At 38.7% G+C, this 26,839-nt stretch overlaps 1 protein-coding gene and 1 non-coding gene across 2 annotated transcripts in view; one reads left to right on the top strand and one right to left on the bottom strand.

Moving 5' to 3' along the window:
• LOC130096097 (leucine-rich repeat-containing protein 52-like) overlaps positions 1 to 11,826 on the bottom strand; it is a 35,953-nt gene extending 24,127 nt beyond the window's left edge. The window contains exon 1 of the mRNA XM_056262741.1: positions 10,730 to 11,826. Within this exon, the coding sequence (XP_056118716.1) occupies positions 10,730 to 11,378 (649 nt within the window). The 5' untranslated portion in view covers positions 11,379 to 11,826. The remainder of the gene's footprint in view (positions 1 to 10,729) is intronic.
• A 7,907-nt stretch (positions 11,827 to 19,733) lies between these two features.
• Positions 19,734 to 19,849, top strand: LOC130096223 (U5 spliceosomal RNA). The gene has a single exon (XR_008808183.1). It is a non-coding gene; the product is annotated as a U5 spliceosomal RNA (small nuclear RNA).
• Positions 19,850 to 26,839: the final 6,990 nt, after the last annotated feature.

The following is a 26,839-nucleotide window of genomic DNA, read 5'->3' as shown; positions in this document are numbered from 1 at the left end:
TCGAGCTGTGGTTGGAAGCATAATTTCTTGTTTGTATGAAATGTGGACTTGATACATTTTTATCTTGATCAAAATAAGCTAGCTGACATTCAGTACAATCTGTATCTTTTATTTAGAATACATTCAAATGTCATTTACGTCTTTTAGTTCGTCAAGAGATTTAAAGGTGCCCTAGAATGTGAAATTGAATTTATCTTGGCATAGTTAAATAACAAGAGTTCAGTACATGGACATGACATACAGTGAGTCTCAAACACCATTGTTTTCTCCTTCTTACTTAAATCTCGTTTTTGAAAAACACCCCTGAAAAATAGGCGAATCTCCACATACACCGACTGTGACGCAACAGTTGGGATCATTAATATGTACGCCTCCAAATATTTGCATAATGCCAGCCCATGTTCAATGCCAGGCGGAACTGCGCAGCCGAAGCATGGCAGTTGCTCAGTGTGGATGTACACATGAACACAAAAGTATTTTTTATTTCCTTCATCCGAGTCTCTGAAGAAACAATGGGTTAATTTTATTTTCTCTGGAAATTTCCAAACATTTCACCGACGACTGTTTCCTCAACTTGGGCCAATACAGAGCTGGCCTCGGATCGAGCTACCAAGCAACACTTTCTGATGTGTAATTGTTCAAGTTCAGACAGGTAATCTTTCTCTCAAAATCGTTCAATACTGTTTATGCATCAGTAAGTCAAGCCAGTGACTAAAATATCAGCTTCAAATCGTTTCTTTTAGTAGGATGAAAAAAAAAACTTATCTAAATTGTGAATAAATTATATAAAGAAAGCGATCAAAGAACAATCTTTCCACAGCGCGAGTTTATCTGGACGCTTGCCAAACTCGTTATGACTTCAATGACGCACGTTACACTGCACAACGAAGCTCTTACTGTATTTACATGATCGTGTTTGCATTGGTGAAAGCAGAGAGAGAGCAGAAACTGCATTGCAATGATAAGATCTTCATGCTCGCGATCAACACACGGTCATCTGCTCAATGCTCAGTCATCACGGCAACATTGTATGTGATGGGAATAGATCTAAATACTTTAAAAACATCTCACGATTCGTTAATCTCGATGGCTGTAATAGTAAAAACGTATAATAGCTGTAATAAAAGTATTCGCGAGAGTTTCACATGTAATATATTTCATATACAAGCATGTCAGCCAATCACAGCAGTGGCCGCGGTTACACTGAATCCCACAACAGACACGCCCCTTCAAACAGAGTGTTCAAATCAGAGGCTAAAATCAGGCTAGGAAAAATGCCTTTTTATTTCTAAATTATGACTATTTTTGATCTAAAAAACATACTAACATTATAAGGGCAACCCAGGAAACATTATAAAATAATATAAAAAACCATTCTAGGGCACCTTTAAGCACCGTTTTTGAAGACTGCGCATGTGCGGACATGCTCCAATACGGAAGAACGAGCCTATGATTGAATCTGGAAATAAAGCAAACTAGCTGAGAAAAATTAGAAATAGTTCTCAGATGCCATGTCCGTAATTTATAGCAAAACATCTAGCATTAATTAGATCTCAAACAGATTCATTAAAATGAGTTACTCCACTACCTCCATAACATCATTAACCAACGACCAATTTTTGCGACAATACAGTTTCGTGAAACAGTCGTGACTAGCTAGTTGATTTCTTCAACAATGCATCGTACTATGGTAGTTAAGCAACAATTTACGTCGTTGTACGGGAAACGCACCCCTGATTGGTCGACTTTTATTACAAATATTTAGCAACAGAACTTACCGAACATACAAAACAATGCTGTGTGCTGGTATAAATGCGCTAATTGTATGTGCATACAGTATGTCAATGTTAATGTATTTGGTCTTGGCGGACTATAGATCTGCTAAACTGCTGCTGCTGCAGAGTAAGTATGGACTTGCTACTGCTAATAGATACTCAGTCACACTGTTGTGAGCATGTAATGCTGCTTCTGCTGCATAAATAGACATACATAAATCCTGTAGCAGATCTAGGCAGGTGGAGGTGGAGGGTTTCAGAGGAACTCTGATAGTGTGCTGCAGGACTAGCCTACAGCAAACACTGAACTACACTGTTTAAATGTTGAGCAAGCAATCCCATTGGCTGCAGGATCAGCAGAGGCCAATCAGCTTCTGCCGTGTGGTAATGATGTGATTGCTTGCAGATCGCATGTAAAGGACCGATCAGCCAGCGCCCTCTAGAGTTTATTGACTGAACTAGATACTGCAAAAACGAATTGTTACTGATGTACATCTTCTGACAAACAGTTGCAATCTTATAAAACGTTTTTGTCACGTATTCTAAAGCGTAAATGGTGTCTTTAAATGCACTATGCACAATTGTCACATTCTTTTATTTATGCGCTTTGTGCCCACCGAATGAGGCGGCACTTAGCGAACTTGCCGTGAGCCCCAGGCTCGCCTTTAAATCAGACCCTATTAGCAGAAGCATCTGGCGTCGCCACATGCCTCTGCATCCACTCAGTATGCAACACCCACACTCCCATACGCTGCATTTACTATGCCAGAGGACTCACAATTACCTCTCACATCTGATCATCCACACACAAACATTCATGTGTCAACACTTCAGCACAGTACAGAAAAAAAACATGCCTTCAGAGAGCAGCGTAACTTTTCCAAACTCAAATCAATGATGTGCCTTTGCAATAAGAACTATGTAATGTTCATCAAGTAAAACTTCATTTGAACTCAGCAAATGGGTGAAACTGAATTTCTCAGCACAAGATGCCTTATTGAAACACACTTCACACAAACTAAAACAATGAGAGCAGAGGTATCCCCGAGGGAAGAAGTCTTCAATGTGCGAGTTAATGAAACTGGTGGCTCTCCGAGGCCCAGGACAAATAGAGAACGGAGATGTGAGCACACACACACACACACACACCTATACAAAAACAAAATGAAAGTAATCAAGCTAGAAAACATAAAACATCATAACACTGCTGCTATTGGCCTGTGTTTGTTGTCACTGTGGAAATAATGTAACGACCAAACCCAGATGGAATTTGCAGACTTTATAGACCTAGAAAAATTATGTCCCCTACAGTCCCAAACACTTCAATATGGAGTCAGACACCATCCTGCACTATGACATATGAGGCCATTTCCCGCCTCGTAGTAAAAACATTAAAAAAAATCATTCTGAAAGTTTAAAATAAATCACAATTTTGAAAAACAAAGTTGTAAATCGCAGTTGTAAGATGTAGTCAAAATTGCGAAAATATAATTGCAGAGATATAATTATACAGTTAATATGAGTTATAAAGACAATTATCAGAAACAAAGTCACAACAATACAATGTGACATTGTGAGATAAATCGAAATGTGAGATTTTATCATTTCACATCGAGAAACATAAAAAGCACATTTTTGCAGAAATAAAGCCACCATGGGAAATATTAATCACTCCCATATTATTACAATTATGAAAAGCAGTCACAATTGCTAGAAAAGTCTCATATTACAAAAAAACAAAGATGCAACTGTGACATATAAAGTCAATTGTGAGATATAAAGCTTTGAAGTGAGATTTGAAGTTCCATTGCAAGATTTAAAGTCACAATTTTGAGAAACAAAGTTGTAAATGGCAGTTCTATGATTTAAAATAACAATTATGCAAAATAAAATCGCAATTATGAGTTATAAAGTCAAAAGCCAGAAAAAAAGTTGCAATTGGGAGATATAAAGTGACATTGCGAGGTAAAAAGTCACATCGAAAGACAAAAAGTCACATTGTGAGAAATAAAGTTACACTGTGAGATAAAAAGTTGCAAATAACGAGAACATTTTGAGTCATTTGTGAAAAATGAAACTGGATTTGCAATATATGAAGTTACTTTGTTCGATATAAAGTCACAATTGTGAGAAACAAAGTCAAACATTAAAAGAAAATAAGCGCAACTTTGAAATATAAAGTCACAAATACTTTTCTTTCATATTTTTACTCAGAAATGGGCTTAATAATGAAATGGAAAGCAGCAGAGAAGTCCACAAGAGCAGAATTGATCAAATATCTATTGTACTGAAATATTAGCAATATATATGTTGCTTGATAATATTTCATTTAATCGGCCTAATTGTGATTGACAATTAATAGAGAAAGATACTTTTGCCTCCAGATGATGTAGTATTTTGGCTCCCTGGGTTGTGCTAACTAGCCAAACATCAACTAATTGCAATCCACCAATAACTAGCAAGTATCAAATCATAGTTTTGCAAGGCTGTGATGAAAACTAAAGGCTTTTGGCTATTTAATAAAAAGGACAAGCCCTTCAAAATGTCCTTTAGTTTCAATATGTCAACACAGAAAGGAAATTACATTCATAAAATCATTTCAAGGGGTTGTTAGGACAGCACAAGCCGTGCGTGATGAATTCTGTATGAAACCAAAGAAACAGCTTTACTTCACATAGATGTTTTTATGGATATGATCTTTGAAGATCAGTAATGTCCTGTGCTGACGGATCAGGATTGCATCCATGCATTTATAGCTCAAGACAGGTTGACATCAATTCTTCAATATTGGTTTTGGCCCTTTTTTCTTCTTAAAGGGGTCATATAATGGTACATGCACTTTTACAAGTTGATTGTACTGAAATGTGTGTTGGCAGTGTCTGTACACAACCATCATATAATGATAAAAATCCATCCAGTGTTTTTGTTTTAATCTCCTTATATGTTTTCCCCTGTCTCAAACCAAGCCGTTCGACCGTGTGACGTCACACGCTCAGAAGCCCCTCCCACGATTGTTGATTGACAGCAGCGTTTCAACACAGACCCGCCCTCGCTCGTGAGCGAGCTGTCAATCATAGTCCGCGCGGACCGGCGCGGTCATTGTTGATATGCTGGAGCACTGTCTATGAGCAGAATGGCGTCTAAGCGATTGTGGTGTTCTGTTCTTGGGTGTAATAACGAACACAGCAGTCATTTTAATGTTCCTAAATCCGAACTGCTGAAGACGCAGTGGCTGAGTTTGTTTTCGAAGGGAATATTCCCCACGATCAACGTCAATGCTCTCATGTTTGCGCGAATCATTTCTCACCAGACTGCTTTATAAAGAGGAGGGTCAGTTTAAAGCTGGTTTTGCTAAGAAGCTGCTCATGAATAAAGGATCGGTACCAGCTATTCGTGTTCCTGCTGAACCTCTAGAACAACTGAAGTGAGTGTAACGTTTTATTAACCTTTATATTAATATTTATATTAATCTTTGCAAATCGCTTGCACGCTTCACAATGAATGCGTCTAAGGTTTACACTTAGGGTACATTACGGCATGTTTTCTATGTACGACATTCTCAATATAATTCATAATCCCACGTCTATAATGAACAACGCGTTATGTTTATTGTGTTACAAACGGTGTACACAGAACAGAGAGGCGGGGTGAGCAAAGCTCATGATCATTTAAAGGCATATGCACTGAAACGGCGTGCTGAAAACAGCTGTTTTTGACCAGATAAAATAAGTGTTTTCTTACAATACTAATGAGGATTTTTAATTAAAGTATATTACAAACTTTTAATTTAGACCCTAAAGAATCATATTAGTTTGTACAAAAATGGCATTATATGACCCCTTTAAGGAACCCTGCGCTGAGAACTGTAATTAGCACACCGCACCGGACTAAGACATTGATTTAAATAGAAGCATTTTGCTGGCCTGTTTGAGAATATTTCAGAGTGAGAGAGAAAGAGGGAGGCAGAAACAAAAATGACTCACAGATGCTAAAGTGGTGTGAATCACACAGAGTGGTCACTCAATCTGCAGCAAACACACACTTAATAGACTCCCTATACACACACACACACACACACACACACACACACACACACACACACACACACACACACACACACACACACACACACACACGCATAAACACATTGAGTATTGAGTATTATTACATACACAGCATTCTTTTCTCCATTTTTAGTTACAAGTAGACATAGGAGAGTGCATTAGAAGAATAGTTCAAACTGTGCATTGTTCTTCAGAATTTCTCAGTTTGTGTTCCACACAAGAAAGAAAGTCGTACAGGTTTGTTTCAAACAACTACAATGAATGTTGACTAAAGCTTCTATCATAAAAATGGCCCCCAGAACTTCTGCATTTTATTCCAAGTGTTCTAGAATCTCAGATGAGAAACGCATCAAAAGGAGAAGATATGTCAGTTTGTGTAAATGTGCACATGTGTTATTCACAAGATCTACCTATTGATTTGCCGTTTTGTGGACTTTTATGTTAAACCTACAGATCGAACTTCCGCATTTTTGTGTAACTGCCCACAGACAGTCAGACCGACAGAGGGGCGGCGCCAAAATCAAAAGTGCATGATGGGTGCTAAAGTTTTTGGCAAAGGGGAACGCCACAGTCCTTTTCTCTGTTGTCTTTTAAATGCATTTCTACTGCGCAGACAGACACGTTTTATTAAAAAGCCCATCTTGCCAGCGGTGAATTACTCCTTTAAATGTGCGGATCACTGAGTCAGTGAGTCTAGATCTGTCTCAAAAGAACGATTTATTCACAAATCAGACATCCCTTCTCTCAAGTCAAGTTCAATATCTTCTGAAGACTTGGGCTGCGCTGAAAGCTTAAAATGCTGCCTTCAGAGGACGCAATCTAGGAGAGCATCAAGGCACGTCTGAATCCAGCGTTAGCTTCCCTTCCTGTCTCCCGAGATATAGCTTCATCTGATCCATTTTTGAAGGTGGCATAAATGTATCCTTCACATTTCCTTTGAAATCCCACAATCCTTTCTGTGACAGTTGAGCAAAAAAAAATAAAGATGCCATCTTTTTGTGTGTTAATGTATGTTTTTGACCAACGTTTTCAACTGCTGTTGTAATTTATAGCGCTAAATTGCTATTGATTAATTAAATATCCGCTTAGTTATCACCTTTGTGCGCAAATTCTGCCGGAAAAATCACTGCCAGATAAAGCATGCAAGGCAAAAAATCAGCAGCCTAAGTTTTCGGACGGTCGCCTTGATTTTGCCAAGTAAGACATGTTCCTGGATCAACATCTATTGTTGATCCTGGAACAACATTCCTGTCCAAAAACATAGTCCTAAACCTATCTCAACCCCTAAACCTAACCCTACTCATAATTTATCCCTATTAAATGATAGGTGGATAAGAATGGTGTAGAAGCCCCTAAACCAGTTTGTAAGCCATTAACTAAAAAACTATTCCTCAAATCTGATTGGTTGATCGGAATGTTGTTCCAGGATTAACAAGGACATGTTATGATGATCCAGGAACATGTTCAACTTGGTGAAATCACGTTAACCGTTTTGTATTGGGACGCAGCCTTGAAATATATAGCACAGAAGTCATATGGATTACTCTTATGATACTTTTATGATGATTTTGTGGTCCTGTTTAGGCTTAAAAGCTCCCATTCTTCAGAATGGCTCTGTTCGTGTCCCACAAGTGAAAGTCATACAAGTTTGGAACGACATGGGGGTAAATAAATGTTTATTTTGGGGGGGGAGGTGGACTATCCCTTTAATATATGCTCACGCACAGGCATTCTCGTCTGAAGCTGGTGATATTTGGTGATTAAGAGAGAGGCTGATCAGCGCTCTTGTAAGCTGGTGCAGCCAGAGCACTCGGACAGAATTATATAATGGGACAAGAATTCTCATATCCACTTTAAAAAAAGACATAATTAGCCATCTGCTCTCAGTGGACAGACGCAGCAACACCAAAACGTCAGAGAGTCTAATCAGGAGAGAGACAATGAGCACATCTTTGAATAGACCGAGCGAAATGAGGATTTGGCATTCTTGAGGTTTTGCTCCCCGATAACAGAGAGGCCAGGGCTTATGTTCAATCTCAACGTCTGGAAAAGCGCAATTTTCTCAATTAAGTTCTGAGACGGCATTGGCTTATTTCTAGACAGATGGATTGGGAAGATTGTGTGCATTGTTATTCTTTCTATACTTTCTATGTTCTATCTTTAACAGCTTCATTATGGTTTAACAGCTGATAAAGCACCAAGAACCAAAAAAGAAGAAGGCTTTGTTCAGACAGCCCAGGCTCGAAATCAGATTTTATTTTAGCATTTGCCAATCAAATCCATTTGTGTCTGAAAAAACACACATGAAATCCAATTTTTACTAAACCTATACATTTGGTTTTAATCCAATGTTTTAGTATTTAAAATACTAAAAGAATTAAATAAAGATGTATTGTTAACATTTATCTGACTTTTTTATTGCAATAGAAGTAGAGGTATTTCAGCTTAGACGACCTTTGAATATTGTCTGAGAACCACTGTTTATTATAATCAGATTTGTTTGGAATGAGTCTCAACGATCAAATCAGACGTCGTTTTTATTGTTATTTGGAACACAATACAAGATTGTACAACTAGTGAATAGTGAATGAGTTGACAGTGAAATGGTTTTGAATACTAACGTTTATGGCATTTTGCTGATGCTGAAATCATTACTATGACAAAGACCAGATGGGAAACTCAGATTTGTACGCAATTTAAACAAATAATCATTGCTAAATAAAGTTGTAAATGGGATCCAAAAAGTTTTGAGATCAAATATCGCAAACCACATTCAGAGGTAGTCCAAAACCTATTTGTAGTGTAAATGCTATAGTCTGTCCTAAATACATTTCAGACAACAGCGAAGCTCCGCCTTCTCACTTGTCAATCCACCTTTGCACTAAAACAAGGTTTTAAACTTTGCTGGCAAAACAGACAATAACACTGAAAACAAGGTTCCAGCATAAATGATATCTACATACAGTGACACGCATCATGTGAAGCACACACATCTGAAGTTCAATTACAGCTGCTTGACTAAAATAACTATGAGCGTTACGCTTGAAATGTCACATTTGTGAAGAGATTAACATTTAAGTGCATTTGCCCCAAGACTAAACTGGCTTTAACAGGTTTAATTTAGTCTAGCTGCTCTCTAACCCGTGCTTTAGCTGGTACCCAAAAACCCTCTAAAATGAGCAACCAACCAGCTAAGACATGCAGTTACACAATGACACCTTGTTTTTCCCCACTAAACATATCTTTCACGTCTTTTGCGGTAACGTTGTAAGCCGCGGTGTTCACAGGGTCTGTGTCCTGCCCTCTGTTCCACAGAGATGGAGTCTTCAGATCAAATTAACAGCCTGAATAAGTCGATAACGCAAACTGGAGTGATAAGACTGATAAAGTCTCTCACTCTTGAGGTCTAATGGTGGAGATAATTAGCTGGCCTTTCATTCCCTTCCCCTCTCTCCTTCACCGTAAGGTCATTTGTTGGGCACCTACACTGGAATGAATTGAAATCACCTTAAAGAACATTGTACATTTTGTGATATATTGTAAAATATAGGAGCTTTTACACTCAGCAGTGTATTTTGAAGTAAAAGGCCTTGCTAATGCATTCCAGTGGTTGGAAAATAAGGCTGGTTGTTGGTCAAACCCCAGAAGTCTGGGCTGTAGATTAGTGCTCGAATAATTTGAAATGGTTGAATCTTAAATTATTACATATTACAATCTAAAAAATACGGTTACCTCCTTGCCTGTTAGTGGTGACACACTGTGCCCTTGATCGAGACACTTAACTCCAAATTACCCCAGGGAGACTGTATAATATTTGCACAAGGACACTTTGTGTGAAAACATCAACTAAATGACTAATTAATAATTAGCACCTCCATTATGTTCAATAATGATGTCTGGAGGAAATGCAGTAACATTCATTAATGCAGCAGCGGTTAAAGACTTCAGCTTGTAGCTGAAAGAGGTGTTCATAACCTGCTCCATGTGCTTGTCTTATTACTATAACTTTGTATTAAGTCACTTAATTATTAAACGATGAATCACTAATTTGCAATTTTCATCTACGATACACTGTAAAAACACACTGTTAAACATTATATGATCAATACATTATGACAACATATGTTTTTACAGTGCTTTAACTCATCAAAATGCGTTTTTTTATGCTAAAGTCAGTTTAATGTAATTTAAGTTGAAATGACTTAAACATTCAAGTTGACGGTACTTAAAAATGTAAGGCAGCAACTTATTTTACAGTGCAATTTTCATTTCATTTAAAATTTGGTTGGCGGATTATGGAATGGCTTGCAACTTGAAATTAGAGTCGCCATAGTGTATTTGTGTTCTTTATAAATAAAGGAAATTAAATATGTTTAAAGTTAAAAAAAATGCTACAGTAAAAAGGCTGTAATTTACCTTACCATATACAAAATATTATATTAAATATTATTTATTTTTTTAAAAAAGACAAAATGTTGATGTATTGCTAAATATTGCAATTTAGGCCTACAATTAAAATTATGATTTTTTTTTACAAAGTAAAAGGTATCACCTTGTAATTTATGTGGAAGAATTCCCAGAATTCCTATCACATCTGTGCTGTCATTGTTGTAATTGCACACAATTGCTGGAGCCATTTTGATACAATATTAACTATTAAACCATTATGTGATATTATTAGTACACTTCACAGTAACAAAAAGATTTTAATAGCGCATAGGCAGATTGGTATTATATAACATTATAGCACTTAATGAAACCTACAGTTACCAAAATCCTTGTAACATTGTCAGTTTTTAGGTCTGCCAACCACAGCTGCCAGTTCTTGTTTTTTAAAAACGCATATTGAACTTATAAAGTTTCCAGTGCGGTTAAAGAAGCGCATCTCACCTTGGAACTTGAAGCCCTCTATTTGGACCCAGAGGCACAGGTCCTCCGTGTCGCAGTCGCATCTCCAGGGGTTCCCGCTGAGTCCCAGAGAGCGCAGCGCGGGCAGCGCGATCAACGAGCTGATGTTGAGCGCCGTCAGGTTGTTGCGGCTCACGTCCAGCACTTGCAGCGCCGCGTTCTCCGCGAACGCGTCCGGCTGGATCTCCGACAGCCCCGGGTTGTCAGTCATCCTCAACATCACCAGGCTGGCCAGCGGGCCAAACGTCCGGTCCTCGATTTGCGCCAGGCTGTTGAAAGACAGATCCAGGTAGGCGAGCTTGCGCAGGTTTCCAAAGGTGGACTCGGAGATCTCCGTCAACGAGTTGTTGCTGCAGTCCAGGTACACCAGGTCCGACAGGTAGTTGAGCTGCAGCGCCGGCAGGTCGCCGATCCGGTTATTGGAGATGATCAGCTGCCGGGTGGCCAGCGGGAGGTCCACGGGGAAGTCGCTTAACTGTTGCCCGGCACACTGGACCACCAGCTGGTCGTCGCACACGCAGCGGTCCGGGCAGCCGGCGGTCAGAGCCGGGGACGGCGCTACATCCATGACGAAGACGAAGAGAAATACCAGCCGCAGTGACTGCGCGCTCGGCTCGGGCAGAACACGCATGATCCCGCCGCCGGCTTCATCGACTGTGCGTTTGCTCGCGCATTCTTCATTGATCTGCGGGATCCGGTTCGGTCGTAACTGCTGGAACGTTTTGGTGTTACGGAGCAGACGCTGTTCTCGGGGTCCTCTCGCAAGTCTCCTCAACAGCGAAGGTGACCGTGCGTGGCGCGTCTTTAGTCCTTCCAGTGGATATCACCACGAGCTAATTCGTTGCGATGTTGTGTTAGGATCCTGGAAACAGTTGGTTTTCCATTTTACGCATATCAATGTAAAACACATGACAATCTTGAACAGACTTTTCTCTCAAGTCCATAAGTTTGATTCCGTGTTGAAACGCTGTTAAGTTGCGAGACGCGCACCATCTGAGTGCTGCTTCTGTACGGCGTGTGTTGCGCTGCTTCTCTCTGCAGCTGTGAGTGAGTGAGCGAGTCAGTATGAGAGAGAGGAAGAGAGGGAGAGTCTGACACAATGTCTGTGTCCCGCTCATTTACACAGGGGAAAAATACCCGCGTATAGACTAGGCCTACCTCTAAAATCCCTTTCGACAAAGAGGCCATGCGCTCAGAGAGCACACAGGTGGTTAGGCTCTTTTTTTAAATAAATAAATAAATAAATAAATAAATATTTATTTAAAACAGTATATTATATAGTAGCCTATGGCAGTCCTTGAATAGTATAGCCTAAGGGAGACGGGGCTTGTTTCAAGATTTTAACAAGCTAATTGTTGGCATTGGTGGTTCTGTAACATTCAATCTATTTCAAATCCTATTTATAACCCTCATATTTATAGCTGTTGGATAAAGAACTGACCACAATAAAACAATTCAGACAACAGTCAGTAATGCATGTCTATATCAGGGTTCCTTAAATCCAGTCATGGAGGGCCATTGCCCAGCAGAGATTAGTTCCAACCCTAATCAAACAATCCTGAACAAGCTAGTCAAAGTCTTCAGAGTTACTAGAAAATTGCAGGTAAGTGAGTTTGATCATGGTTTGAGCTAAACTCTGCAGGACACTGGACCTCCAGGGCTGGATTTGAGGAACCCTGGCCTATATGTTCTAATTAAAGGCTTGCCTATAGATTTAAGTTAACTATTTATTGTCCCACTCACGCTTTTGTGCATAGGAAAAAAGAAGGACACAACATATCCATTTCTAAAGTTTGAAGAAGGTCATCATTCATTTTGTGGTCAAGTAGCAATGTTGTAAAGTCGCCCATTATTGACCTCATATCGATACGGCCAAATCTGTGAAGAACATCGCGATTTCTTTCTTTTATACAACAGTTCAATAAACATAAAGTTCAAATTGTGTAACTAACAAAATGTTGCCAATTACAGATGTCTGTTTTTGCTCGGCCAACGCAAATCCTTCCAAACAAACTCGTAAACTCGCAAAACCGCTGCGGGTCACCGTTTGAACTTGCTGTTTAATAATCATTTGCAACTTAGCAAACTAGCAGCTCCAGTAGTAATGTCATGGAAACTAGCACGTGTACACTTAAGTTAAACAATTTAATAATCAATACAAATTATACATAATTATACATGTATGATATTACGCTGTACCCACATTGGATGGATGGATGATTCAGCTGAGGGCGCACCTTCTGGTCAGAGGCGGGAATCCATTCGGCGCCAACCTCATAGTGCATTATGACTATTCTCTAGCTGTTGAGTGTACACGTTATTCTGGTGCATTGTGGGATTGAATGAGTGCACTCGATATACTGTAATCCCACCTCTACATATGGCTGTCCCCTAAAATAGTGCCCTATTTAAGGGTATAGGGGCAGGGGCGGACTGGCCATCTGTGTGATGGCGATTTAGGACACAGCCTAGGTGTGTTTGACTTGAAGCGGCAAGAGAGTGGTGTGCTTTCGAATCACTCTCGCGGTATTTTGATGTCATACCGGTCTGCCCAGCGCCGCTTCAAGTCGAACACACCTAATAGTGCAATGTTTCGTTTCTAAATGAAACAGCGTTTTTGGACTAATCGTTTAAATGAATGTTTTAATGGTTCACTCAGAAAAAGACAGCCACTTGGCGCCGTCTACTGGCAAAACGATGTAACCTGTAGAAACAGTAAGCAATAGTAGTATAGGCCCAGTGTAGAATAGTCTAAACGGACAAAACAAGTCAAAGAACCAGAAAAAGACAGTTCATTTACATGTTGCTTTGAACACTCAAAGACCCGTTTGTGTGTGTGTGTCTGTCTAGGTTTTTCTCCGTACCTCAGGCATGTGTGTGCAGTGACGTCATAAGACTCCATCCCTGACGTAGCAGAAACAGAGGAGGGACAGAGTGTACAGCCACTGACTTTGACCATCTTGACTGTCTCTGTCTGTGAGGTGAGACAGATGGAGTGTGTGTGGTGTGTGTGTGTGAGAGAGAGAGAGAGAGAGAGAGAGAGAGAGAGAGAGAGAGAGAGAGAGAGAGAGAGAGAGAGAGAGAGAGAGAGAGAGAGAGAGAGAGAGAGAGAGAGATGACGCAGGTTCAAACGAAACATGATATGTGCGACTACAACATGGAGCCTGTTCTATTATTGTTGTGGGGGAATCTTTGTATCCTCCTGTATCAACAAAGAGGGCATAACATTATCGAGTGAAACGATTGTTCATTTGAAGATCTCAGTCTGTTCCTCCCAGGGCTTTGCACCAACAAGCCTACATGTGAAAACCATGATTCATTTGATTGTGTAACTTATATTGTGGTGGAGTAACACTTGCCTTTAGCTTTTCAGGCCTCCCACAGGTAGACTCGCTGAGTAGAGCCATTGTGTATGACTTGGGGCGCATTACTCCATACTGGTTGTGTGGGACTGTGAAAAGTAATAACCAATTAGTTGTACAATGTGATACAGTATTTGTCCAATACTCTGCTTAAGGGTTTAAGCTTTTGCGGGTTCCACAACAATAATTAACCATATGGTTGTCATATAGGCGGTCATCCATGATTTGGAGTGTATTTTCATTTTTACTAAGAAGCACAGCTGGGGAAAGTAATGTGAGAGGTTAGCAAAAGACGTTTCTCAGACGTTTCCACACTTGGCAAGTCATATTAGGAATCAGTTTATTCTTACTGAGACTTGTGCAATTTTATATACCACAATTGTGTCTTCCCATAATTGTGACTGTATATCTCACAGTATGACTTTATCACAATTTAGACTTTATTAAAATCGCAATGTTATATCTCACAATTAAAGCTATTTCTCACAATCTCACAACTGCGACTTGAATTCAAGTAAATTCAACTTTATTTGTTGCAGTTGTGACTTTATCTCATAATGTGACTTTTAGGCTATCACATTTGTGACTTAATTTCTTGTAATTGCAACTTTATATCTTACAAATGAAACTTTAAATCTTACAGTTGGAATTTTATAGCCCTTAATTGTGACTTTATATCTCACAACTGCAATTTTATATCTTACAATTGTGACTATATGTCACAGTGTGACTTTAGATATATAACAATTTTGACTGTATTTCTCACAGATGAATCGTTATATGTCACAATTGCTACTGTTTCTCACAATTGCACTTTTAATTGCAACTTGATTCAGAGTAAATTTGACTTAATTTGATGTAATTGTGAATTTATCTCACAATGTAACTCACATATCTCACAACAACTGCAACATTATAACCATTGCAAATGTATTATCTTACAATTGGGACTATATTTGTCATAAATGTGACATTATATCTTGCAGTATGATTTCATATACATCACAATTTAGACTTTATTTCTCAGAATTACAACTTCTTATATCTCACAATTTCAACTTCATTTCTCACAGTTGGAACTTTATAGCCCAAAATTTGACTTTTAATTGTGACTTTTATTTTTCTCAAGTGTGGCTTTGTGTTATAATTGTGACTTAATATCTCACAATCATTATTGTGACTTTATTTTGTTATCGCAACTTATATCTAACAATACATTTTTTTTTTAAATACAAAGTTCTGTCATGCAACTCTAGATGGCGCTGGCTGTACTTAACTCAATCTGCTTGCAAGCATCATTCTCTATAGGCCACAGCTGATTGGTTGGTTGCTGCTGTATCAGTAGCCAATGACCTCGCTGCTCAACCTTCAAATACTGGTCAGCGTTTGCAGTGCACTTTCAGAAACCCTCCACCTTCCCCAGCTCCACCTGCCTATATCTGCTCATGTATTGTACAGCAGCAGCAATAACCAACAGCAGCAGCGTAGCAGATCTATTCCATCAAGAGCAAACATATCAACATTGTCATATCCATTACCATGCCAAACACACCGAGAGTTGTCATGGAAGAACTTACCAGAGCATTGTCATTCTCACTAGAACAACAACATTGTCACTTAGAACATCATCATATCAATTACAATGCCAAACACACAGAGTTGTCATGGCAGGACTTACTTTTTACTCTGATTGAAAAGCTCATTACTGATCATATACTTGGAATATACCATTTTACCATAGGCATCATGCGCATTGCTTATATTGTCATAAAATGGCCCACAATATTCAATAGACACGCATCTATAATCTTTAAAAGAAACACACCACTGCTAGAGACTCTATCATCTGCAACCAGACTCTCTGAGGTACACTGAGGCGTGAGGAAGCCGTATGTGAGTGCAGGTGCATGCGAGGGAAGAAGAGCCGAGCGGCGTTAGTATATAGGGTGGTTTTTGGTGGATTGCTGGTGCCCTGAAAACTAAGCTGGCATTCTGGGTAAGCGCCAAAATAAACCGAACGATTGAGCTCATTAGTGTAACTTTCATCCCTGGATCGTCTCCAGCGTGTCAGTTTGCAGACGACGGAGTGTCAGGTGAAGTTGAGGAGCGAGACTTTGTTACTATTTAATGGGTGAGTCATCTATCAGAGGATCTGATGCATGGCACAGTCCATGGAGAAACCGTCAGATCTACATGTGCCATCAGAAAAGGTTACTGTATGTTTTATTTAATAGTTATCCTTTAGCACATTCACAGCAGAAGCCATGTTCTTTGCTTCATAACTTTAAATTAGAGTTTGCTTTTGAATAGTTAAAGGGAATTCACGGTTAGGTTTGTGACATTGTTGAGATCTCTAGAGGAGATTTCTTTTAAGGGGATAATCTGAGAAGCAGAAGACGTTTCCTCTCAGTCTCTGTTTAATCTAATTCCAGTTGAGATATTAAAGAGGTCTTAAGGGATTTAAAATCGCTGATATAGTTTGATTTTCCGTGCCACCTGAGAGAGATAAAATCGAACATTTTCTGCTTTTTTTTTATTTATCTTTTCTGGTTTTAGCATAGTCAGCAAAGTATATGTTTGTGTTTGTGAATTTGCACAGGAGATCTTCAGCATAATTATGAAAAATTGCCTGTTTTCAATTAGAATAATGGAGCCATATGCAGGTTACAAATCCAGGTCTGTCACTCGCACGCTAAACTGCTAAATCAAATGTTATTCACATATACTAAATTCATCTTCCTCCAAACAGACAAAAACTACCTATGCCATGTGTCATTGTTTATCATTGCCATTTTTCAGGTTTTATTTCTATTTTTCCTTTTTAAAGTCACCATGAAATTAAAATATTATTGTAGTAGGCCTGTATAAATGATTTATTCATGGACATCTTTTTTTAAATCTGCTTGAATTCTTTCATCAAAATAACTTGCAAGGACATCTCTTCTCTTCTATGATGAGGGCTGAATCCGAAATCGCATTCTTCCCTACTATAGTAGACAAAAAACAGTATGTGACAAAAGTATGTCAGAATTCACAGTAGCCTACTCATAAAAGACAAAAAGTATATGATCTACTTATTCCGGCGAGATACTGAAGTGTGCATATAATGGACACTTTACTATCCCATGAGGCCACGGGAGAGGATTTATGAATGGGAGTGAAGCGACACAATTGACGCTGGTCACATGATAACAACAACATGTCGAATGTATAGTAGCCTACATCTGATTACATTTATGCCACACACACTCATGACTCATACTATATAGAACGTCCTTTTTTAGCGGTCATGAAGTAATTACGTATTCAAAATGAGAGTATGCGATTTCGGACGAAGCCGATGTGTTTACTGTCACTCACATGAGATTGACCAATAGCAAACCACAACAGTGATCAATTAGGCTACCACAAAATCAAGTCCTACATTTAGTCTTTGTTGAGAAACCATTTCACTTGGATATACATCACAATAGGGGGAAAAAAGAGAAAAGAAACAAACTATTTTGTTGCAAACATACATATGTATACGTAGATGCCTCGTTCAACCACTTCAGAAACGTCGGAGCGCCGCCTGCTTGGTAAGGTTAGCATGTCGTCACTCAACGTCACAACATTGCACAGCTTCTGGTTGTGAAACCGCTGAGATTTAAAATTCCAGAAGAAATATGGAATTTTGAAAAAAAAAAAAAAAAAAATCAAAGGTGAGAATGTGTTGGTTTCTGTTTTTATATGTAGCCAGGTCTAGTACAGGTTTTTACTATGGTATATAGTCTATATATTCTCATATAGTCAATCTATTGCATAGATATTCATACATCCATCTACCCATCCAACTGCAACTTGCTCTCGAAGAATGTTACTCCAAATCAGGTCCTCCTCGAAATCGGGTCTTTGTTAGGACCCCAAGCGATCCCATTGGCTCAAATTACTTTTAATAGACACTATTTTAGCTCCTGATAACAATTCATACAAAATCATGTTATGATTGTTGTGTTTGTGAAAGACTCAATAACCACACCGTGTAGCTCCGTTCATGTTGCGTTTCCGTAGACGGGCTTTGGTTTTACTGAACTGACGCAAACATTACATTTCTTGACCCTTGCCGTAAATCACTGCCGTAAGCCTTAAAGGCATCGTAACCTGTCACTCGCAGTGCATAACAATACAGAGTCCAACAGGAAACAATACTGAACGTTTTCAGACATAACAATGATGCTGTTTGAACTACGTTATAATGACCATTAATGTCTGTATTAGCTAGTATTAACCTGATAGCTTAGTTTATACACGCATTGCAATTGCCCTATAGGCCTACTATTCACAATCATGTTAATGTAGCTAATTACGTGTTAATTAAGTGTTAAATGTCCAAATATTTCAGTTGTAAAAAGAATGTAATATTCATTTATTCACTTATCAAGTGAACGAAACGTTCGATTTGTTGTATTATGCATTGTTGTGATGACCTGTGAACAATAGATATAGACCACAGACATAAAAATATAGAATACACTTAGCTACACATATTAATAATTAAACATAACATAAGCTAATCAAATATTACATTCTGATTTCGTAATAATAAAAAACCCAATAAGCAAAGTAAACTAACATAAAAAAAAAACATTAAAACGGTTTAGATTTGCCATTTGCTTTTATATAGGCCTATAAAAAGAAAAAAACGATTTCGTTGTCATGATATCTTGATAAAACGTGATGGTCAGTGTGCACATTAATTTTTGTTTTGTTTTTAACAGTTCAGAGGAATATATACCTGACTGAGGTACTAGTAAGTAATTTGCATGATCACAATTCATAATAATGTATAATAAAATCATAAATAAAACATATGTAGGCTAAAATGTAGCCAAATATATTACCTACATTTAATATTAGCCTACACATCACATTTTTTTTAGCGAGATCGTTTGGAAAACGTTAGATTGTGAGTTTTGAAGATGCAAAAAGTGTGATTAATGCAGTCGGTGACGTTAACTATTTTTATTTGTTATGAACAATTATTTTAATGACGTTGTTTAGCCTATTCGTGTTTATTTCTTCACCGTTGGGTGTCGCAGCGCTTGAAGAAACAGCCCGCTGTGGAAAACAGTTCCTTGAATTTGTGTAAATTCATGAGATTGTTGCAATAAGGCAACACATAACCCGGGGGAGAGATTATGGCGACGTGTAGCGGTTGATAATGTTTATCTCTCCACGCTGTTATGAATGTGTATTGAACGGCAGCTTTGCTGGAATTGATTGTTTAAGTATTTTGGTCTAATCATCCACCGATAACTATAATTCGTTCTGCAGCTGCTTTAGTAGTAAGTGTCAGTGACATCCAACGTCAATGTATGTAAATGATATGAAGCATGACGTGTCAGGAAGAGGACACTGACTACCCACAATGCAACTCGACGCGTTACACTTTAATACATATTTTTGGTGTTTATTCATTAGATTTGTTAGGTACCGCTTCGGTAGACATATGAGCAACACTTTAGGGATAGTGCGAATGTTTAACGGAGGTGAGAGTGTGTGGTGATAATGAACGTCAGTGTTACCGTTGTTGTGAAGTGTGTTGTCGTCGGTCTGGTCCCTGCTGCTTTCGGCTAGAAGACAGTACACTCATGTTTTTCCTCAGATCGTATAAATCTTTCGCCTTTTACTAAAGATTTCCGTGGGGAAGAACACTATGAGTATAATGTAATTTTTTGATGCTCTGCCGAAAGGCGGGGCTTCCTTACATTGTTAAAAACAGAACTATGATATTTGAAGACGGTGTCTGATAATGACGAAATGTTGTGTTCGGTGCTATTAGATGAATTAAAATCAGGTTTGTGATTAACTCTTAAAAATTTGAACCTGTGTTATAATTCATATCATGCAAAATCTGTTATTTGGTTAACATCACAACATTGTCTAATGTATAATCTGCAAAATAATAAACATAACTTGCCAGATAGAATTTATATTGGGTGGATGTTGCCATTTGTGCCATGACCATTTACTTGAAACAGAAAATAAAGAAACATTGGAGATGATTCTTGATTCCCCAAACTAAATTAAAATTTTCACTCACACACACACACACACACACACACACACACACACACACACACACACACACACACACACACACACACACACACACACACACACACACACACACACACACACACACACACACACACACACACACACACACACACACACACACACACACACACACACACAGTTATAGTATTACTATAGTAAATACATGTGTAACAAGGACACATTGAAATAAAGTGTTACCCAAAAAGATCTCTTTGGCTTTATTGGGAAAACATGTTCTTGGGAATAATGTTTTAATTAAGAAAACCTCCTCAGAATCACTTCCCAATCCCTTTAATATCTTTAATATCTCATTAACTGTTAGGACCTTAATGACGTCCTGCTGGAACTCGGAAGTCATGTTATTTCGACGGGAAACAAGCATTATTATTAACCACACACTCACATACAGTCAGAAGCCATGACACAGAATAAATCTCAACACTGCTTTTGTAAAGGTTTTTAGTCAATCCAGGCCAAAGATCATCTAGTTTTCTGGTCTTTTTGCTCAATCTGTAAACATGTAAAGTAGTACATGTGGCATATTTGTAGAAACAAGTAGTCTGATTGCTTACACAGAGCTACATGCATAGAAGAAAAGGGACTCCCAGTGACGACAACAGAGGCAGACAGTCAAAAGTGCAACAGCCACATGAAGTGTTGCCCGCAGGCGGCACAGATGGAAAGCCGCCGAACGGACCCCTGCTGGCCGGGACCGTGAACTGCAGGGAGAGGAATGGTGAGTGAACGTCTCGAGCTCATCCCTTTGTATTTCAACTCCCTGTGGTCCTTGAGGCTTAATTTATTCTTTGTCTGGTCCTGATTCTGTCTCAGCTGTCCTTTGAAGTTTTACTTTTTCGAAGAATCTGTTGCTCGGCGACTGTCTGTGTTTACATGAAGAACTGTGTTAGCGTTGTATTTTTAACCACTGGACGGTGATTTAGGTCACTATAGGCACTGGAACTTCCCAGCAAGCAATAGACGTCACTGTCTAGGTTAACTAGACCCGATTTAGTCCGGCTATGAATAACCCACTTCTTGCCAAAATAACCTTGAATTTGGTTACATGCCGTTTTTGCCAAAATAACTTGCGAGATGTAGGCTATGATATTCCATCATGTAAGCAAAGTAAACAGTGATTACAAGGTGTTTTGTTTCATTTCTTCACTCGTTTCATTTCTTTGTTATCTAATTGATGACTAGTCTATTCTTTGGCTGTATGGTTTAGACTTCTATTAGATTTCTATTTCCGTTTGGACGGCTATTAGACGTCTTTTAAACGCAAAATTGCTTGCTGGGTTTTAGGCACAGGAATAAGTCAATGGGGGTCAGATCGGGTTGTTTGGTTCATATTGTTCTTCAAATTATGTTCCACAGAAGAAAGTCAGTCAGGTTTGGAATTACATTTTGGTCCAATGTGTCAAAGTTAAGTAAATTATAGAAAAAATATGTCAAAAACTGTGGTGATATTGTTCAGAAAGTGCTGTTTTTTATGAACATACAGAGCATTCATGGTATTAATCTTCAATTTTTTCACAATTTTCACCCAAACCAGAAAAAGCTCATATGGCTCATATAGTTGTTTACTTGCCTTTTAATTGGTCTACCCATTAACACCATTATTTTGTTCATTCAGACTGATTCGTGGACAAGCACAAACAAGAGGAGGGATTTATCGCACGAACCAATCACATCCAATCATAACCAATCACATCCAATCATAACCAATCACATCCAATCATAACTAATCACATCCAATCATAACTAATCACATCCAATCATAACCAATCAAATCCAATCATAGCGCGATGTAGGCATTGCCTCCTTTCACGTGACTTTACCCCATTCATTCTCAATCACCCCCAGAAAACCCACCGCAAGCTTTAGGGTGTCTGTTCTAGGCAAAGGACAGAAAAGATCATCGCCCGCGAGTATATCGACGCCTTAAATAATGACAGAATTTTCATTTTTAGGTGAACAATCCCTGTAACATTATTATGCATTACTTTGGCATGTATGAAGTAGTAATGGCTATGTCCTTATATAAGGTTATGGGTGCGTTTTTTTAAAACATTGCATGTGCATGTTGCATATCACCTTGCTCTTTCCTGTCTCAAATGTTGCAGACAAGCCTGGGATGCATGCATACATGCATGTGTGTGAGTGTGTATTTGTAACAGTCGGCCTAACCACAGGGCCGCTGCCCATATCGTATCGTATACTGTCTGATGTCAGTTTCTCCTCGTCTCATCTCTCCCGGTCTGAAGCAACCAGTGTCTTTCAGTTCTAAAATTCAGGATCAGTTTAGCTTTACTGCACCGTGTCCCGGCCTCCAAGGCCATTAAACCCTCAAGGTCACTGGCCAGCATGTGAGCCAAGTCTGATCTTACGGTTACGACGTAGATAGAGACGCCTTTTTATTCCACTACCAGTATTGATGTCCTCTCAGAAGAAACAAGAGAGAGGTCTAGAGCAGTCATTGCACTTTAGATGAAAATCAGGACAGCTTCCCCACTATCTTCGATCTGTCATCAACACCGTACACCATATCTCATCTGCGTTCGTCCTTGCGTGAAATTCCTGATTGAGCAGATTAGTATTTAAATGATTAGATTTCAGCTGCAGAAATTCACCAAATGTGACCGCACCTCAATGACCGACTAAACCAAGCAAAACGCATTTGAGTGAAGGTTGTGAATAAGTATTTCATTGGTCCTATTGAAGAAACGACTCCACCGAACGATTCAGTGTCTCGATTCTGAACAAGACTCATTGTGATACTGAATGACAGAAGCATGTTGTTCATTCATTTCAGATGCGAGCCAATCTTGTTTACAACCAGCAATGATAATAGCAATGATACAAATGCCCAGGAGTTGACAAAATGGTTGAATATTGATCATGCTTTGCTGTCCACTGCAGTCTTTTAGTATAGACCCAAACGTCTTTTATTTAAGGGTAGGCTAATAAGACTTTTTTTCTGATTCATAACTCAATTCATTTGTTAATAATCATGTGAGAGAACAATTCACTCAGTAACTCATAGTACACTTAAGGTGCACTCATTTAGCTACTGTTGCTCGTCTAAATCAGTCAACTCATTATCTTTTAATTAGCCTATTTTAATTCCATGGCGGACACAAGCTTCGTATGTTTGAAGCACTTTCTGTTAGTCTGTGGCAAATTCACGTGATTGCGGGATATAGTGTAAACTCGCAATTGCTCATTTTTTCCTCGCAATTTCAAGTTTATATCCCGCAATTCTGACTCCCCCCGCCCCTCCCCCTCATTTGAGAGTTAATATCTCGCAATTCTGATTCTGAAGGAAAAAAGTCAGCTCAATTCTGATATTTTCTTACAATTGCAAGTTATAAAGTCAGAATTGATGGTTTAACTTTTCCCCCTCAGAATTAGACTTTGTATCTCACAATTGTGAGTTATCTTACAATTCTCACCTGTAGGGTGCAGTCACATTTACCTTTGTACCATCTCAACTGACATCCATGCAATCTGGATTTTCATGCGACATGATGCGAGGCTGAACATGTCACCATGCGGATTTCGCAACGGTATCAATAAATTGTCCCCATACCCTCATTCAATATTCCCTGCTTTAATCCACTTTAAGGAATGAAAACGAGTGAGGGATTTCAGCAACTGAGTGCGTGGAATTAATTCAGTGCAACCCTCAACAGTGCATGCCTAGCCTAGATAGTGCATTAGCCGTTAAGTGTGGTGGCCACTCGTTAGTGCGGTAGGCTAATAGGATCGAATGAGAGCACTTGATGATGTCCACTATGGTTTCCACACAATAAGGCTTTCCCTTTAAATAGTGCACTATAAGTGTACAGGGGGCGATTTTAACGTTCACATCTGTTTAACTTTATGCAAATGAGGAGCGAGTTTCGGGATCGACAACCAATAGGAGCGGAGCGCGTATGATCCTTCTCCACATCATTGGATGTCATTCTTAAAGGCAACCAGTAGTGGGAACTCCCACTAGCGACCTCATCGCCAGCCACTGGTCGCTTGTAGTGTGAACGGGGCTTAACGCATGAGCACCACACAAAGAAAAGTCACTTTTAATCGAAGCAGCTTTCCTATTGGTCAACACGGCAAATTCGTGACAAGCAAAATCTGTGTTGTTATTGTATTTTTTTCTGTGTGGCCCTTTCACGGATTCATATTGAAATGACTGGTATTCGTCATCAAAAGTTCGCCAACTAGACTTACTGTAAAAATAAAACTGTAAACTCAGTAGGCACACTTTTAATGTTGGCATCGGAAACAATATTTTACATTGCCCGGCCTAACCATATATGTTGTTAATTAATATCACTCAATAAATGTAGCCTATAATTGCACTAGCTGTGACAAGGACACCTTAAAATAAAGTGTAACCTTTGCATCTACTGGTATAATGTAACTTCAAGGTCACTGAACGATTTGTGACCGAATCTGAATGAATCTTTTTGGTGAATGGATTTGAAAGATTTACAGTCACAGAGGAATCGAAATCCAAATTACTAGTTAACAGCCCATGTAATTTTAGGAGACTACTTCAACTATCTGGGCAGTTAAAATTATTGTTTCGGTCAAATGTAAATCTGTAACTCTCCCGAACTGAATCCCAATATTATCATTGCAGTATGGAATCCAAAATAACATTTTTGACTATTGTGTTGTTTCTGCTACTGTTTGAATCATCCAGTCACTCCATTGCATAACCATTGTGTTACGTGTGTATTCAATGTAAACTAGGATTGGACTAGGATGTCCACATGGAAAAATACACTTCAACACACAGCACTATACATGTGAACAACCTGCCAGGGTGTCAAAGGACACTGAAGAGCTGTAAAGTGGGTGTAAATAGTGATAAATATAAAAGCTCAGGGCTACCGTTGTACTTTCCTCAAACACACCATAACATACCTAGATTAAAGAGAGTGGGAGACATTATAATCTGCTGATGGTGTTGTAGGTGTAAAATTCATATGAAACCGAGGCATCAACACAGCTGTACTCTCCATTAGAAGCCTAATGGAGTGTGTGTGAAGATTGATGAGGCATATAAACCCAGATGGTGAATATACGTAGACTTGTGTGGCATCGTGACCTCAGAGGAGGGGAATGGATGGGGTGAAGGAAGTCATAGGTATAAGGACATGGATCACGATTGGAAATTCGAGGGAAAAGCCCCAGACAAAGTGATGGAGGAAAGAGGACCCATGGGAGAGTGAGAGACGTGTGCTGACATGGTGCTCAATCAACCTCAGTGGCAACGCTGTAGACCTGCAGCAGAAAACTGCTGATTCAGGAGAAGGGAGGTGTGGAACTGAAATGGAGTGAGGTTTTACTGCAGATGAAGCATTTATGACCTGCCTGGGGAAGAAGTTAATGTAGGTATGAGAAGACAATTTTTAAAAAGGCCAAAAGAGAAACTTCATTTTTAGGGTTACTCCCTCAATGGTTTGTTCTAACTTGTAAAATAAAGGCTTTTAACCCACCTTTCGCTCCACCAATCATCATCATCATCATCAATATTGCTGCAGTTTGCAAAGCTGAGTGTTAATTTATAGTTATTATAGATATCTACTGATTCATTACTGTAAAGTGACATAATTTTGATTTCAAACACGGTCAACCGTCAATACACTGTAAAAAATATGATGAAGTAATAACGTGTTTTTACATTTAACAAAAAAAAAAAAGGTTGAAAATCGCTTAACTTATTTTTATAAGTTACACAAGATTTTAAACATTTCATGTAATTTAAGTTGAAATGCCTTAAACATCCAAGTTGATTGTACTTAAAAAAGAGTTCCTGCCTTAAATGAATTTTTTTTTTTTTAACAGTGCAACTACTTTTATAGGAAATATCACCACCTAGTGGACCATTGTAGTAAAGCACAACATGCATTCAGGAAGATCATCTGCAGCAGAGAGAAAATCAAGCTTCATTCCTGGACATACTGGAGTAATGATGCTGAAAATACATCTTTGATCACAGGAATAAATCTCAATATTACACTTTTTACTGTATTTTCGATCAAATAAATTTAGCCTTGGTGAGCATGAGACCTTTCAAAAATATTAGATGAAATCTTACAGACCCCAAACTTTTAAAGGATAGTATATATAAAAGAAGAGGATGGGGCTTTTTTCAAAATTGGGGGGGGGGGGGGGGGGGGGGGGGGGGGGCTGGATTGTGTAAATGAGGGTTTGAGGCCAAACCTAAAGCAGTTTAAAATGATTTGGCTACTTTCCATTATATATATATATATATATATATATATTAAGAGACTTTAAAATAACGTGCAGTGATGAATAGTTCATTATAGATCTTCAGTAAAAAGTTCAAGGCATTATCGATCAGCAGGAGACAAGTTGCAAAAGGCCAATGTTACTCAACAAAGAGAGTCAATTTTAATAGTGCTTTTAATAAAGTTCAGCAAAGGCAAAAAATAAAACAAAACACTAAAGATCTCTACTAACATAACACAACCTTCATAGAGATGAGAATCATAGAGACAGAGCAGTTTGATTGGTAAAACAGTATATGAACATACATGAAGTTCCCTCACATGACAGTAGTTCTGAATATTCTTTATTTACCATTAGAAACGCAAAG

Source organism: Rhinichthys klamathensis, unplaced genomic scaffold (assembly GCF_029890125.1).
Source record: "Rhinichthys klamathensis goyatoka isolate OS25496 unplaced genomic scaffold, OSU_Roscu_1.1 h1tg000196l_1, whole genome shotgun sequence".
In the NCBI taxonomy this organism is placed as follows: domain Eukaryota; kingdom Metazoa; phylum Chordata; class Actinopteri; order Cypriniformes; family Leuciscidae; genus Rhinichthys; species Rhinichthys klamathensis.
This window is presented reverse-complemented; position numbering and strand designations above follow the sequence as displayed.